This window comes from Piliocolobus tephrosceles, chromosome 9, assembly GCF_002776525.5.
Source record: "Piliocolobus tephrosceles isolate RC106 chromosome 9, ASM277652v3, whole genome shotgun sequence".
Taxonomy (NCBI): Eukaryota; Metazoa; Chordata; class Mammalia; order Primates; family Cercopithecidae; genus Piliocolobus; species Piliocolobus tephrosceles.
Genome location: NC_045442.1, coordinates 75600039 through 75616656, shown reverse-complemented (window position 1 = coordinate 75616656; position 16618 = coordinate 75600039). Strand labels below are relative to the sequence as shown.

The 16618-nt window shown below is 54.8% G+C and overlaps 1 protein-coding gene across 6 annotated transcripts in view; it reads right to left on the bottom strand.

Moving 5' to 3' along the window:
- The window catches only part of ZMIZ1 (zinc finger MIZ-type containing 1), a 245263-nt gene that overhangs the window by 15026 nt on the left and 213619 nt on the right, over positions 1 to 16618 (bottom strand). For 5 of the 6 annotated variants that reach the window (XM_023204839.3, XM_023204836.3, XM_023204837.3 and 2 more), the window contains 7 exons: positions 8579 to 8693; positions 7293 to 7510; positions 6123 to 6321; positions 4851 to 5141; positions 2354 to 2536; positions 1311 to 1388; positions 423 to 597 (listed from right to left, as the gene is read on the bottom strand). In XM_023204839.3, the coding sequence (XP_023060607.1) occupies positions 423 to 597; positions 1311 to 1388; positions 2354 to 2536; positions 4851 to 5141; positions 6123 to 6321; positions 7293 to 7510; positions 8579 to 8693 (1259 nt within the window). The remainder of the gene's footprint in view (positions 1 to 422; positions 598 to 1310; positions 1389 to 2353; positions 2537 to 4850; positions 5142 to 6122; positions 6322 to 7292; positions 7511 to 8578; positions 8694 to 16618) is intronic. The other variant, XM_023204838.3, reaches the window with a different exon arrangement.

Here is a 16618-nt window from a genome sequence, read left to right as displayed (position 1 = left end):
TTCCTGGGCTGTGGGTGGGACTTGCTCACCCTGGGCTGCATGCTCAGAGGAAGGCAGGGGTGTGTAAACAGGGCCAGAGACATAGCCAGGCCAAGGGCATACCAGTGAGTCATGGCTTCTTCGATTCTACACGGCCCCACCCCATCTACTCATCCCCTCTTCTTCCACCCGCCTCCCTGCCTCCTTCCATGGCTGGGTACAGATTTTCCTCCCAGCCTCCAGGCACCCAGGCAGCAGTGAGAAGGGCTGACTGTAGGCAGCCCACCCCTCCGTGAATGTGCCCCTGGGTATCTCACCTGCTGTCAAGTCTCTGCCTTTTCTGCATGCCCAATCCCCAGGCAGCCTGACTACTAAGCCTCCTGCTCCCAGCCCACTGGCGGGCCCAAATGGAGCTGCCCAACAGAGGGAGGTAGGGCCCTCACCTGGGGGTGGCGGCAGAGCGCTCATATTTGGCTTGATGTCAGGCGGGAAGGGTGGTTTGACGTCTTGGCTGGGGGACAGGTATGGAGGGATGCTGCTCCCAGGGGTCATGGGGGGTGTGGGGTTCCCTGGAACAGGCGAGTGGGGGTAATTTGCCACAGGAACCGGCCTGGGAGGCTGGAGAGAAAGAGAAGACACACATAGGTTATGGGATCCCGGAGACAGAAGGGGCCATGGCTATGTACATACACCGCACTCACCCCAGGGGCCGGGGGCCATGCCCCTCGGGAGGGGAGCCTCACCAGGGAAACGCTTCTCTCTCAGATCTCTGTCCCGCTCAGAAGACAGCCTTGGGAAGGGCCTTCCCCACCCTTCATCTGGGTCTCACCACTGAGCTCCTGTGTCAGGTGCATGTGGAGACCCTTACCCATCCATGTGACAAATGCGGACACAGAGGCTCAGGGTTGGGGGCTTGCTCAGAACAACCGTTGGAGGACAGGACAGCAGCAATAAAGCCCAGGCCTCCTGTCACCCGACCAGGTGGGCTTCAAACATCACGACTCAAGGCCACACCCTCTATGCCTACCTCATCAGGGTCCCCAGATGGAGTCGGGGCCTGCAGAATCTGGGGCCCAGGTTCCCCAGGAGCCCCTCTCCCTCTTCTTGTTTTCAAGACTAGCCAGGCTGACACTTTACCCTGGGGTCCACCCCACCTGGAGCTGTGGATTCTCAGTCCTGAGCATCTCTGTCCCCAGCACAGGGGACCAGGGAGTGCACCCCCACTCATGGGCCCCTCTGAATGTCCAGAGAGGCTGGAGCAGGACCAGTGAGAGCCTTTAGAGGCAACAACTGCCTGTGGCTTAGAATTTGTAAATTAAATCGGAACATACCCTGTTGACGTTCCCTTGGCTGTAGTTACTGTAGCTGCCTCCCGAGAACGTGTTGTTTTGTCCATTAAACTGCTCTGGCTGTTAAAACAAGATAAACAACGCTGAGTGGGGGGCAGAAAAGCCATCAGAAGCCCGCTCTCCCTCCGGACAGTAAAATCTGTCAGGAGCACAGGGATGCTACTGGGGCCCATCCACTGCTGGGCTGCGGAGGGAGCGGGACGGGACAGCTACACCTCGGCGACAGCATTTTGCCTCTCTCTGTCCCTAGCTATTAATTTAGCAGAAGTTACAAAAAGAGCAACACCTAATATGCTGAAGTTGGAGCAAAATGGTAAACCTGTTCAGTGGATGGCCATAATAAATTAGCATGATTTTTGGCCAATAATTGTAAAACAGTAAAGTGTCTTCTTTACTCCTAAGAACATATTTTATAATAATCTAAGGAAAGGAAAGGCTATATGCCTAAAGATACTCATCATAGTATTATTTCTAAAGTGAAAAATCAGAAGCAACCCCAATACCTAACAGACGGAATAATAAAATATGATATGGTGATCTCAGCAGAATATTAGGCAGCCATTAAAAGTAAAAACCCCAGGGGCTCTGGCAGCAGTATCATTCTTATTATTTCATGTTAAGTAAAAGGTACAGATTCAAAGGTATAGCTGTAATAACAATTTTATAACATGTTAGTGCCCACCTGCACATAGAGAATGAAATGTTAATATATACAGGGTGTGTGCTTTTTTTTTTTTTAAATAAAATATATTTCCTTTATTATTTTGTGAGTGCCATGAATAAGAAAAGGAGAAAGAAAAAAAACCCATCATCCGAGACCAATGAGAATAGGAACTGAGAAAAGCCACTCTGACATTCTGGCCACCGAACTTCGCCCTGAACACATGGGGACGTTCAGAAATCACCCACGCCTTGCTGTCCTTGGGGCTAACACACGCAGGGTCAGAGTGATCCCAGTGGAGTTAGGGGTCTGAGGTGGTTAGGAGGGAAGGGGCCCCGTGGGTGGTGGCGAGGCTGGGACTGACCTTGTAATACTGCCCCATGTTGACCGTCGGGGGCGGGTACTGCCCGGAGCTCGGCTGGCTGGGCATCCTCTGTCCCGGGTAGTTGGGGGAGGTGAGTGGCCTCGGGGGGTTGGGGGTTGGGTACTGGCCTGGCTGGGTGGGGAACTGGCTGTTTGGTCCATATTGCTGGTTTCCATAGTTGGGCTGTGGTGGGAGAGAAAGGAGAGGGGAAACATGTTCAATGTTGCCAATGTCACATAGCCAGGTCACCTGAATACCGGGACGGGCCCCGCCTCTTCTCATTTGCTCCTGCTGTTTTCCACCCACAAAACCAGATGATGCTTGAGCCCGTTCTCGTCCTGACATCCAGGGGCATTTTGTTCTGACTGTCCAGCTCACAGGCCACCTTCCCTTGAGGCCGTACTTCCTGGAGCACATGCGCCCCCTGAACTCCAGGGACACTTTCAGAGCCTCTTGCTCACACCATTATGAGGGGCCTGATTCTAACTCCTCTGACCTTTGCGTCTCTCCTGGCGCCTGGGTTAGGGCTGTGCTCCCCAGTGGGCACCCCAATGTGACAGGAGAACACAGTCAACAGGATGAACTTCCAGAAAGGAACCCCCTGTGCCCCTGCATTCTGAGGATGAACCTGGGTGGCATTGTCCTCGTACTCCCCTTGGAGCAGAACACACACCTAGTGTTCAGTTCTGGACCATCGACAACCTGCCACCTGTGCAGGAGGTGGGAGAGCCAGGTTGGTGAAGGAACAAGACAACTTCTCCCAGGAGAGGCAATTTAGAGAAGAGAGAGCACCACCACCCTCTAGCCACCTTCCCTGTATGGGAAATCAGGTGACCCTCGGGGACACATGACATCCTGTGAGTCAGTGGTTTCTTCTTCCCCATCTGAGTGGCTCTCTTGCCTAGAGGTCCTGCTGGTGGCTGTGCCCCAGTGCCTGACAAAATGCCCACGATGCTTACTCAACAAATGAATGATGGACTTGGGGATAAATGTCAGAGAGTGTCAGTGTGGAAGAATCTGCAACTCATGTTGTTGTAACACGGTGGCTGCTCTGGGTGACGGTAAGGCACCAACCACAGGAGGTGCAGAAGACGAAGCTGGTGCCTACCTGCCGCCTACCTGCCCACCAAGCTAGAGAAGAGAGTCCTCTGTGGGACCAGATGACCGAACCCCTGTCCTAAGGTTCCAACAATTCAAATACTGTATGAGCAAGCCATGGCAAGGGGAAGGAAGGCCAGTCTTCCTAGACAGGATCGGGCCACACAGGCTGTGACTACCCAGTGCTGTAGCTGGGTAGCAGCAGCATTCTATGAAAAGGATGATTAATTTAGTAAAAATACGGAGAGCCTTTGGTGTGTTCTCTTTAGGCAGGCAGAGCCATGAGCATGACACTGGTACAGGTGCAGGGGTGACACCAATGACCAGGAATTCCGCTGAAGCCTTGTCTGAGATTGCCTCTTTTGCTGTCGGCTCACAGATGCACCCCCAGCACAGCCAGTGGGACACTGGGATTTAGGCACAGGGTGGCTGAGAAAAGGCCTAGAAACCGCATGGGGGCTGTGTGCCAGGAAAGGTGCCAATAGCTTGAGGCTCCCCCAAACTCAGGACCCAGGAGCCAATGGTCTTTCTCTGGCCAGCATCGTTTTCTGAGGGTTCACTTGTGACACCCTCTCCAGGAAGCCTGCCTTCTCTGACTCACATTGAGTTCTGTGCAGTCTGCTACGCTTCATTCCCTGGTGAGTCTCGGCTCAAAACTTTTCTTTCCTGCTAAAATCTCATTTCCCAGAGGGCAGGAGGTATGGATTTTACTTCCCTAAATCTTCCCCAACACCTTGGCTGAGCTGGCTGTGCAGCCCAAGAGGCAGTGCCACTTCCTATACAGTGACCAAGTGTGGATGGAAACAAGAGCTAAGAAACACGCTGCCTGCCTTCCAGTTACTTCCCCGATGGGTCAGCCCTTATAGACTGGAAACAGCTGCCTGCCTCCTAGTCACTTCCCCGACAGGTCAGTCCTTATAGACTGGAAACAGCTGCCTGCCTTCCAGCCACTTCCCCGACGGGTCAGCCCTTATAGACTGGAAGCATTTTGTCTCAGCTCTCTTTCTTGGAGAGGAGTTGGGGAAGTCCTCATGTGGGCAGGAGGAACTAAACCCAGGTCACCCAGTTAGTGGCTGAGCCAAGACAAGAGTCACTACAGTAAGAGGAACTGCTGCTTGCTGAGCGGCGGCATAGGCCAGCCCAGGGCCAAGCACTTCACGGACATCTCCTCAAGTCCCTCAAGCAGCCTTAGGAGGCAGGGTGACTGGCTCGAGGTCTTCCAGTTGGGGAACAGTAGAACCAGGTCTCAAACCCAGAAGCACCTGACCGCTAAGCCCCTGCCTTTGTCCGAGTGTGCTGGAGTCCAAGACACACCCCTTCCAAGGCCATACCCACGGCCCACATCTTCAAGCCCAGGTGTCCCAGCTCCCACCTCCTGGCCTCCCACTGCTGCACTCACCTCTCCAGGGTATGGCCTCTTTATGTTCTGAATAGGAAGGGACTGGGGCCGGGGGCCCGGGTAGGTCTGCTGGGGCATCCGCTGCCCGTGCGTGCCAAAGGGGCTGATGCCGGGCGGCCGGGGCTGGTTCATGCCCATGGGAGGGCCGCTCATCCCCGAGGGCGTCATGCCAGCCGCCATGCTCGCGGGGTTCATGCTGCCCCCCATGGAGGCAGGCCCCCGTGGCCCGGGCTGGTTCATGAATTGGCTGTTATACGCCTGGGTGGGACCCATCTGGAAAGAGGAACAGACCTTCAACGGGAGAAGAAAAAAAAAAAAGAATAAAATGCCACATGCATTGAAAGTGCAGGGAGGGAAGGGTTGGGGAGGTGGAGGGGTGGGGAGGGGGCACCGTCCTGTGCGGCAGTGACTGGTGACCAACCAGGCCCCAGGGGAGCAGGATCCACCCAGGCTCACTGCTGCCCTCTGCAGCCGCACAGGAGAGATGCAGCTCTGGGGTGTTAGGGGATGGGGTGGGGTGGGATGGGGTGGGGCGGTCACTCCAATGCACAGGCAGCATTTCCAGGGAGGGAGGCAGGCAGAAAACCAGGAAAGGGTGCAGGGACAGGGAGGGGCATGGGAGGGTGGAGGTAGATGAGGGTGGAGGCAGGAGCCCGAGTGAGACTGCAGCCCCTTTCCTGGAAGCCCTGGCCCTGCCCTTGGTTCTGGGCCAGTGAAGGCACACCCTCCATCCACAAAGTCGGCCTCAGCCCAGCTTCCACTTCTGTTCCCCCTGCCCTGCAGTCCCCACCTCCTCGCCTCCTGTTCTGCATTCCTATGGGGGCTCCTCCTCTCCTCATCCCCCAACCCATCCTTCAGAAGGTTAGGGAGCAGCACTGGGGCCTGTGCAGACCCACAGATAGGGTGACTAGGAAGCCACCGGTCTCAGAAGCAATCCAGGAGACAGATCGGTCACAAGACTAGTTTTAGACATTGAGCCCACTCTTTGGTGAGTAGGGGGCCCAGAGAGCAATGTGGAACTTTTTCCCCATATGCAGTAGTACACAAGCCACCAACACACCAACACCAGCACCCAGATACCCCACCACACCCAAGCACACGGACACGCCCCATTCTAAACACAGACCTCCACATGCTTCCATGGAAGCCCAAATCCACCCTAATGCAGTCAGCTCCCCCAGCATACATGGCCCCATAAGCACTGACACTCCAACTCTGCTTTCCCAGGGCTGTCTGCTTGGCTGGCTGGGTGAGATTAGTGGGAACCCTTACCGGTCCATACTGGTTTATATCCTTGTTCTGTGTCTCCTGCAGGGCTGCCACAGTGGCCGTGGCTGTGGCCGTAGCTGTGGCTGCTGCTGCTGCCACTGCCGCTGCTGCGGCGGCTGCCGCGGGCTGAGTGAAGTCAGCAGGCGGCCTGGTGTGTGGAGGGATGCCCATGCCTGCGGGGGCGTTAGGACCCCCAGGGTAACTGCAGGGAGAGAAGGGCGGAAGACTTAGGTACTGCCTGCATCTGAGAGGAACCGAGAGCAAGCTGTGGGTTGGGAGGGAGAGGATGGAGCTGTACCCAGAACCTAGACGGCCTCTTGGGATTGGCAGCCATTCATTTGTGCCACTTGGCAATGACCACACTGCTGTGCTCCTGGAGCCCTCAGGGGTGCCTGCACCCTCACTGCATGCTGTCGGGCCCGGGTGAGCCCATCTTCTGAAGGACACTGAGTCTCAGAGAACCTGAGCAACTTGCCCAAAGCCCTCCAGCATTGATGGCAGAGCTGTGGCTGCGGCTGCAGGTGTTTCTGATCCCTGTGTTTAAGCACCAGGTCATACTACCGTGCCAACCCCAGGTGAGAAACCCAGCCAGGGCTGGCGAGGGTTGAGGCCAAGGTGGGGGTATTAGGCAGGACAGGGCGGAAAGAGGAGAATGGGTGCCTCTGCTTGCCTCACACCCCTCCCCAGAGCTCCAAATCCTGTGAGTCCTTGTCCCTTTCTCCCGAGCCAAGGGACTCGCAGTCTGCATAGTTCTGCTTTCACTAATCAGCAAGGCAGAGCAGATTTTCCCAGACCGTTTCACTGTCTTTGGGCAACTGGACCCCATCTATACCTGCTCTTCGACTTTCCCAATCCAGATTTTTTCAATATCTTCCTATTTATCAAAGACACAATTCAGAGAAGGGTCGTTTTGAGGTTTTGCGGAATGAGAATGTCACCCTTCTATTTCCACGAGCCTGATGACTGTCAGATCACAGCCCAGCTGCTGCAGCGCCTTATCTGCGGGCCAGCTCTGCGAGCCAGGGATGACTGAGCCCCTTCAACTCATGGGACAACAGAGGATAACTTCTCAGGGCAGAAAGCGGGGAGCTGGGATTTAAGTGGGACCCTCCCCGTTGAAAGGAGGGAGAGGGGCAGGGTCCATGGCTTCTGCCACGGGTCAGCCCTGCTCACCTGGCCCCAAAGCCCCCACTGCCGGGGTAGTTGGGTCGGCCATACATGCTCTGCTGGATGTAGGGCTGAGCGGGGCCAGCCTTGGCTGAGAACTGCTGCTGCTGCCCCGCAAACTGCGGAGAGTTGAGGCCGGGGTTGCTGGTGGTCATGCCCGACGCCATGGGGTTGCCGCCTGGATTCATGGGGTTGTTGGCATTGGCCATAGGGTTCCCAAGGACCTGTGGGCAGAGAAAGTGGTTGTCACCTAAGGTGCTACCCCAGGTAGTGTGGAAAGGAAGGGGGATAAATGAAGAGGGGAAAGGGAGAAAGAACAAAGTGGAGGCAGGACAACAGGGAGGAGGAGAAAAATGGAGGGTGGATGAACTACTCCGAGTGTACTGGTGATAACAGGCGGGCCTGAGTGGCAGGTGGTGTGGGGGATGAGCAGGTCAGCCTTGTGACGGAACAAGCTGAGGGCATGACCAAGCCCCACAAAGCCAACTCAAATGGTCCCCAGGGGCTGGGCAGCCCCGTGAAGGGAGGAGAGGCTGCTACTGCGCCAGAGGCCTGTGGGGAAAGCCCTGGCCATGCAGCCTACTGCCCCACAAACGAGCCTGGATGCCAGTGTCTCGTCACACAGGGGCCCCGAGGCCCCTGGCTGCTGCTCTGTGAGGGCCAAGAGGAACCCACTCTGCTAGCTCTGGAGGGCAGCAGGAGCAGGCAACAACAGGTCAGCCCAGTGGCTTCCTCCAGGGTGATAAGCAGCCCTGAGCCTTCCATGTAGCCACAGCTAAGTCTAGCAGAGGTCAGACAGGTGGGAGACCCCCTGACTGGGCAGAGGAGGAGTGGAAGAAAGGAAGGAATGAGAGGGAGGTGGGTTTGACTAGGGCAATGGGGGGTAGGGAGTTGTCAGAAGTCCAAGGCACAATATTTTGATGAAATCTAACTCAGGCCACACATTCAGGGTCAGAGACCTCAGACCTTGGAGCCCTGAGGCCAACAACACAGAGGAAGTTCTCCTGTTTACCAGAGCAAACGGCCTAGGGAAGAACCCCTTGCTGTCCATATGAAGAATGCCATTCCCCCAGAAAGGCCTTAGGCTGGGGACAGTCCATGGAGGCTGCCCTCCTGAGGTGGGTACACAGCCTGCCAGGGGTGGAGACGTGTCCACAGCTGGGTGTGCCCTGGAGGCTGGTCTTCCCAGCAGGGTAGGGCCTGGGAGGGCGAAGAGGGTTGGTATGGCTCCAGGGGTCAAGGGACACTCCCACCTAGAAGGAGCTGTGGCTGAGGGCAGTAGAGGCTCTTACCTGGCTCTGGGATGTGTTGGTCACTCCCCAAACCGTGGTGACCACGGAGAGGGAGCCGGGAGGCTGGTTGGTGTTCTGCTGCCAAGGGACAGAGTCATAGGGGAACGACCCATCACTGCAGAGGGAGACAGAGGGAGATCCTCAGGGCCTGGCAGGCACAGACTCAAGACAGGCCATGCCCATCACCCCAACAAGTGACCACAGCTCCCAGCCAGTGCGGGGTAACCCCCATCTGAGTCAGTACTGGACCCCCAGGCCCGTCTCAGTGCCCAGTGCACAACAGTGTGCCCTGCATGGTGACAGGCTGTTCAGAAGTGGCCACCGTTCCCCGGATCACTGCAGAGAGCTACTTCCATGGCTGTGGGTCTCCCCGTAGCCCTGAGTCCACAGGTCATGCAACCAATGAAGTGGTGTCACCTGAGGCCCAATCTGAGCCCCTCCTTCACCGGGGCTCTGACTCCGTGTGGCCCTTTAGGAAAAGCTTGGGCTCTCCAAAACCACCTTACCCTTGGAACTGCTCGGTCCATCTCAGTGCAGGCTGGAAGGGTCCGAGTCTGAGGGTGTCAGCCCTTCCCTCTGCCTCCCAGCCCTTCACAGCAGCCTGGCTGCCTGGGTCATGGGAATGCAGGCTTTCTTCCAGCACCCTTCCTTCCCAACCCCCAGCAACACGGATACAGGCCTACCTGCTGCACACCCTCTCCTGCCCCCTCCCTGATCTCTCGTGTACATCCCTCCCGAGCTAATCTCCCTCAAACACCTAAGATGCCTGGCACAATTAAAGACCTTTGGTGGCTTCTGGCATTTATAAGGCAGAGTCCAAACTCACACTTAAGGATGACCTACTCCTCTGGCAGACCCCACCATTCCCTCACCCCGCTTTGGCTCTGTCCTCTCGTGGAGCTGCCCCTTCCCCTAAACACTGCCTCCTCTCTACCTACCAGGGCCATATTTCCCCTGCTCCCCTCACCAGGTCCAGCAGTATCCACATTTGTGGACATCTCCCCAAGGAGCTCTCAGACATCAGAAGCAAGCAGTCAGCCTTCAGCCCTACCTCTTGTGCTTAGGTCTACAGTGAGTATCCAGTGATGCTTCCTACCAACCACTTGGGTGCACAGGAATGAGGTCAGCACAACCCAGCGAAGGGCAGGGCATGAAGACCTGCCAGGGTGCCAGCCCCCAGGAGTCTGGGGATGAAGCCGCCTCTCCCACGAGAGCCGGCACTGGCTCTCTGGCACCACCCTCTCACCAAGTCACAGAATTCTAGATGTGGAAGCAGGAGGAGCAGAAAAGCAAAGTGCCCACAGCTGTGACACTGCCTCTACCCAGGGCACACGGGGTGTGTGTGTGTATGTGTGTTAGGGGAAGGAAACTGGGAGAAGGGACGGGCAATAGGAAGCAGCCTCATGCCTCTGTCAGGCTTGTGTCTGTCTTAGTCACAGGAGACAGCAGATGGCAAAGGTTCTCAGTCACACCTGGGAGACTTGTACCCTAGCTGAGGGGCCAGTCCAACCCTAGCAGCCAGGGCAACTGGGGATGGAGGTGTTGGGGAGGCACCTCTGGGGATGCAAGGAGCCCAGCCCAGAGGGGAGGACTTCCCAGAGGAGGCAGAGGACTGCATGACCTGCAGGCAGTAGAGATCAGGGCAGCCAAGTCTCGTGCTCTGCGCCTTGCCCAGCTGAGCTCTTGGCAATGCTGGTCAAGTCAGACGGGCTCCTGCAGAGGTGACCAGCCTGGAGGGCAGGACCATGCCACTGTCTGCTCATACTTGCCCCTCCCCTGCCTGGATACCCTCTCCCCTAGATCTCTCAGCCTGGCCAGCCCCTCGCTTTCTTCCTGTCTGAGATCGCTGGAGCGGCCTCCCCTGCCCTCCTCGTATAAAAGAGCAACTCCTACCCGACACTGCCTGCCCGCTCACCCTGGTACTGGAATTTTTGTCATGGCACTCCACCACTGTCCTACTTATATATTTATTTGATTACTGTCTGTCTGCCTCTAGAACAGCTCTGTGACGGCATAGACTTTTGTGCTTAGGACCCTGGTGCAAGTTTCTGCACTCAATCTCCTCATCTGTAAAATGGGCATCGGATGACATCTCCACTCTACTCTGTGTTTTCCAACTGTGGGTCACCGAATCTAAGCAGGTGATGACATCCAACCAGCAGGGGAGAAAAAAGAATCAACTAGAAAGTGATTGAGTGTGAGCACACAATAAAGATGAGTATTAGTCCTTGAGCTTCCGTCTTGGTTTTATACACAAATACATGTGCACCTTGGGTCAAGGTGTCGTATGTGTATTTATCGTGGATCTTGGTCAAATAAGCTTGAACATAGGTTTGGCAGCCTAAGTCTGATGTGGCTCAAAGAGGAGAATGCAGTCAGAGGGCTTGCCCAACTGAGCGCTGCTCGTGATTTCTGAGGAAACTGCAGGACTCGCATTCGGAGTAGAGGAGCTATACTCAGGGCACTTAATTGGCCAGGCACGATGAGGAGCGGTGGCTCACTGGAGATCCAGATGCCTGGGCCAAAGGTGACAGACGGTGACAGACTCTGCTCTCCAGGTGGCGGATTGGAGACTGGGAACCCAGAGGGAGTGGGCAGTGCAGAGAAACACAGGAAAGCAGCAGTCAAACTGCTCCTCAGGAAGGCTGGACTGGAACAGCCTCTGTCTCCCAGGGAGGTCACTGGGGATCCAGAGCACCACCTGGTTCCAGAACTGGCACACCAGAATCTCACAGGGAGGATCTACAGGTTATGCTTGTACAAAACCAAGAGGAGATGCCCTGGACACCTGCTGTTCTCAAGGCCCATGTCCTAGGTGTGCTGGATGACCAGAGGGTCCCCCGAAACTGAACAAAACCCAAGCCTCAGTGGCTTCTCTCCCCAGAACTTGTGCCCCACAAGTCCCTACCAACTCTCCAGGCTGATGGCCTTCAGACTCAGGCTGCTGTCCTTTGAGAACATGCCTGGCCAGGCTCACGAAGTGAACCCCTGTGGGAACCCCCAGGGGCCAGCAGGGCCCTGCCTGAGGCCAGGGAGTGGGCAACCGCTGCCTTACCACCTCAGCCCGGGACGCTACACAGGCCCACGAACAAGCTCCCAACTGCCCTGCACTCCGTGGGTGAGCCTTGTGGGCGGAAACCAGCTCCTTCCTGTTTCGTCCCCTCTGCCCCAAACTTGGTGAGAAGCAAAGCTAACCAACGTTCCCAAACTGGGCATCCCACTGCCTGGCTGAAAGGTTTGCTGCCCCAGAGCAAAGATGTACACAGATGTATGGAGGACACGTCGGTGCATACACGCGAGGCCCTGCTGGCATGCTGCCTGTGCACTGGGGAAGAGACAGGCACAGCGTGTGGGGCGGTCTCAGGACTAGCTTGCCTCCACGCACACCTGCTGCAGAAGCAGAAGTGGCAGCCACACCGACGGGACTGTGACTCATCTCATTCTGGGGGAGACGGGCTCCTGCTGTCGCAGAGAAGGCTCTCGCCCCCGCAGGCCCCCCCAGCAGCCCTGCTGATGTGACGCCACTGCCTACACTCAAGACACCACCACTGGGGGAATGCCTGGTCCCTATGCCCAAGGATGAAGGACCAACCAGACCCCTGGGCTGCTATCAGAAAGGCAGGGCCTGGCTGGGATGCGAGGAGGGTCTGCAGGGTGCCTGAGAGCTCTTCTCTCCAACGAGCACAGTTTAACCTGCAGATATGCTTGGCCTGGTCACAAGTGCTTGGCATTTTTTAATAATTCTGCCCTACTCTGTACAACCCTAATCCAGCATGGCCTGCCCGGTATCCCACCACAAGTTGCTCCCAGTCACAGTCCTGTCCAGCCAAAACTGCCCCAACAATCCTGCTTCACCCACAGAAGCACCAAGGCCAGAAGCCACCTGCAATGTCAGCAGCAACGGTTCAGCTTGCCAAGTGCTCCCTAATACTGGGGCCTCTGTGCCTCTTCTCAGGCTGGCAAGTTCCATCCCACCTTGAAAATGCCATTCATCCTTTCCAGGCTCTTCCAAAGGCCACCTCCTCCGGGAAGCCCTTGCACAAGGTACTGAACTCCACTGGCTCTCCGCATTCCTGGCAGGAGTAAGAACCCTCTGCCTTCTCCTTTCTGCCTCAGGAGCTGTCACTGATTTCTTGGGCTCCCTGGGCCCAGCATGATGTCTTCACACACCAATAGGGCTCAGGAAGCCTTTGCTAAACAAAAAAATGTGCCAGAGAGAAACCACCTCTCTGCATTCACCCTTGGAGGGATGCTGAAAATGAGTATGTCCATTTCGTGAAGCCTGACCACTGACCACCTTCACAGTGTGTCTGTGGCCACATGGCCACTGAGGCCCAGGAAGTGAGAGAAGGACACAGAGGGAAGCGATGAACCCACTGCTCACTCTCTGTATGCCTCAGCAACCTCATCTGTGAAATGGGGCTGATTCAGCCCCTCCCTTTGAAGGCTGCCCCGAGGGTTAAGTGTAAGTGCCTAACACATATGAGGCCCAGAGTCCTGCACACCTTGGACACCCCGAAACTGCTGGCTGTCGCTGTTACTGTTGTTCTGATTTACTGAGTGACTTTTAGATGCAAGGAATTTTGTGAAGTGGCCTTCACCTAAGAACTCATCCAGTGCCCCATGAAGTGGGCCCAACAGGTGCCCATCTTAGAAGCTGGAGCTCACAGAGGTGGCAGAGCCAGTCAAGGGTGAGGCCGCCAGGTCACCAGACCATGTCAGGCTCCTCACCGTCTTAAGAACTTAGGATCCAGCAAGGCAGCGCTCCCTGTCCAGAGATGGCCATGAGGCAAGGGAGCACACTGTAGAGGCCACCTAGAAGCCACAAGAATTCCAAGATGGGCTGCATCTTCCTGGGGGTTCTTGGGGAAGTCGCCTAGCAAGGACTAATATTCATCTTTATTGTGTGCTCACACTCAATCACTTTCTAGTTGATTCTTTTTTCTCCCCTGCTGGTTGGATGTCATCACCTGCTTAGATTCTGTGACCCACAGTTGGAAAACACAGAGTAGAGTGGAGATATCATCCGATGCCCATTTTACAGATGAGGAGATTGAGTGCAGAAGGGACAGGGGAGATGTAAAGAAGGGCCTCAAAGCCCAGCTGTAGAGAAAATCCAAATAGTCTTCCAGGAAAGAACTTCTTTATACACTAAATCATCTGCTTTAGCTTGGACTGGCCACGTTGGCAAAGATTCAGGGACCCCTTTTTGAGGTTAATATTCAACCGACAGAGGGAAGCCCAGCAAGAAAGAGGTTCCCTTTGTGGGCTCTGGAGTTAGGGTCTTTGGGGTCAAACCCTGGCTCTGCCACTGAAGCTTTCAGTGGCCTTGAACATGTTACTTTCAGTCAGCTTCAACCTTCTCATCTGTAAAGCGGGACTAACACTTTCCTAAAAAACATGAGGATAAAGTAAAGTGTAGCACAGAACCTGGTAGAAAGACCCTGCTCAACTGCACTTACACCTTTCTCCCCAGTCCTCCAACCAGCCATAGTATAGCTACCCCTGTTTACTTCAGGATACTATGAAGCTGACTTAGGAATTTTTCAAATATGCTACCAAAGGGAGGAGCCGTTTTCATTCCTGACTGTCAACTAGAAAAAAATGTGTTTCTCAAGCCTGTAAGACTTTCTTCATTTTTCTTCTGCCTTCCCTTCTCCAGCCAGCAAACTTCTATCCGTACTTCAAAGCCCAGCCTGCATACTCCCTTTAAGGACTTTCCTAAGCAGAACCAAGGACACAATCCTCTGTTCCCTCAGCACTTTTTTCATATTATTTTATAGAAAGCTCTCTGCACTGCAGTCACAGTACAGTTTACATGTCTGTGCCAGCTCCACGGGCACTGATGGAGGTTTTGCTGAATGTGAGAAAATGAGCAAGGCCTGGGATAAGGCAGTGATGATTCCTGGCTTCTGCGCGCCCGTTGTGGCAGCATCTACACACACATTCATGGAAGGAAAGCGGGGGGAGGGCTGAGTTATTTCTTCCCTTGCACTTGTAATAGCTGCTTTATTTGGGAGAAATAACCAATTCCCATTAAGGGTATTGTCAGACCCTAATTAATTTCCCTGATCCAGCCATATTGGTCCCGTCTCCATGCAAGGCTGTAGTGTTACTGCTAATGAAATGCCAAGCCAGTGAGGAGCTGAAGCTCCCACCCTCTTTAATTTAGGGGAACCATTAACAGTGCTCTCCATCATCACAATTACTGGGGCCTACTTCCTTCCCTCCCTGCGGTGAAACTTAGAGAGGAACTTGTGCAGCTAACTGCATATTAGATGGTGTTAACATTTTTCAGTAGGAAGGAGGAAAGGAAAAAATCCCTTGCATCTTGGCCATCTGGAACTGACGGTGCAGGGATTTATGGGTCTTTCGATTCTCCCCTTTCCTTGTTTTTTGTTTGTAAAACGTTCTTGGGGCAAGAAGGGCCTAACATAAACTGAGCTTTGGTGAAGCTATGCAAAAACGAGCTAAAAATGACAGCTGTGGAGATGGTGTGACGTGGCTGGTTTTGACTGACACCTTCTTTCTTGTTTGGCCATGAATAAGCACCTAAGAGTTTGATGGCACCTAGCTGAGGATCAGGGGAATTAGGACCGGTCCATGGGCTACCAGTGTGCCAGGGTCCTGCCACTGTTATCACTCCCCTTCTACAGATAAGGAAACCGAGGCACAAGGAGGGTAAGTAACTGGCCAGTTACCCAGCCAGAATATGGCCCAGTTGAAACTCAAGGCCCGGCAGCCTGGCTCCAGGGCCTGTTCCCCCATCTGCTATACCCAGGGGAAGCCAGGGGTCCTCCCGCCCAGAAGCCTCTCCGTTGGGGTTCGTAAATCCTGCACCTAGAAGGAGGAGGATGGCACCTGCACCTCTGGATCTTGGAGGCTTCCCCAGCCCTAGCGAGTTTTGATTGTAATCAAATTAACAGCATAAACAAGATTTATTAGGCCCTTAATTACCTTTGCAACACTGATTTGCATAAGGACAATGTGCTAATCACAAATGGCTTTTTTAACCACTCATTAAAAATCTGGAAGAAGGAGGCAGAAAGACTTCATTGGCTTCAAGTCCAGGTCACTGCAGGGACTTGGAAGGTGTCCTACTTGCCCAGGCGCTGGTCCTGGACCTTGCCAGGCCTCTCTGGCCGCCTTCTCTTGTATAGTATCCTGGACATCTGTGAATATAGACAGCAGCCCCACTGCAGCCAGTGATGAGGACAAAACGGAGTGAGCCTATAGACGTCCACAGACTGTCACCACGCTTACCCTCAGAAATGGCTGCGGGGCGACGGCAGCCTGACCCTTTCCTGACATCCTGCTCACGCGGCACCATGTCCCCCACCAGCAGGGAACCACGAGGCCAAGAGGTCAAGGGTCTTGCTGGGAGGCACAGCATTTGTGCGGAAGAACGCAGGCCCTGACTCATAGCCTCATGCCGCAGTACCAAAGCTCTGCAGCCTGCAGCAGACATGATTGTGACACCTGAGCTCTCCAAATATGACAGTCACCAGGGACCCTCTAGGCATCTGCCGTCCCTCGAGGCAGGGCGGGACTGCAAGTACCCAGGCTCCAGGCTCCCTCATCCTCTCCCATTTGTTTGTCCTCAGAGCCTTCAGACAAGGACCCAGAGCCTTCAAACAGCCAGATACCTGCGGGCATTGAATCTCAACTGTCCCAGTGCACCCAAGCTCACCTCCGGTTCAATGTCTCCTTAATGAAAAGGCAAAAGGAGCTTCCTGCCTCCAAGTCATTCAATAAAATTATGGAGGATGACGGACTAAAACAGTTTGCTAATTGTGAAAGCGCTCAGTTTTCTTTTCCATTTTCTTTCCGTCTTGTTTGGGAAATTGCATTGAGGACTTACGAGGTGATGGACCCCATTGCAGTTTCCCTGGAAATGAGGGATTTATCCTTTGTGAAATTCATAAAGGTTGCAAGGAAAGACTGTGTAACTTTCAACTGCCCAACCACAACGTGTCCTCGGAATAGCCTGGGGCTTGGAGAAGGAAGACGGGCTATACAACGGGAAACAGGTGAGCTGTG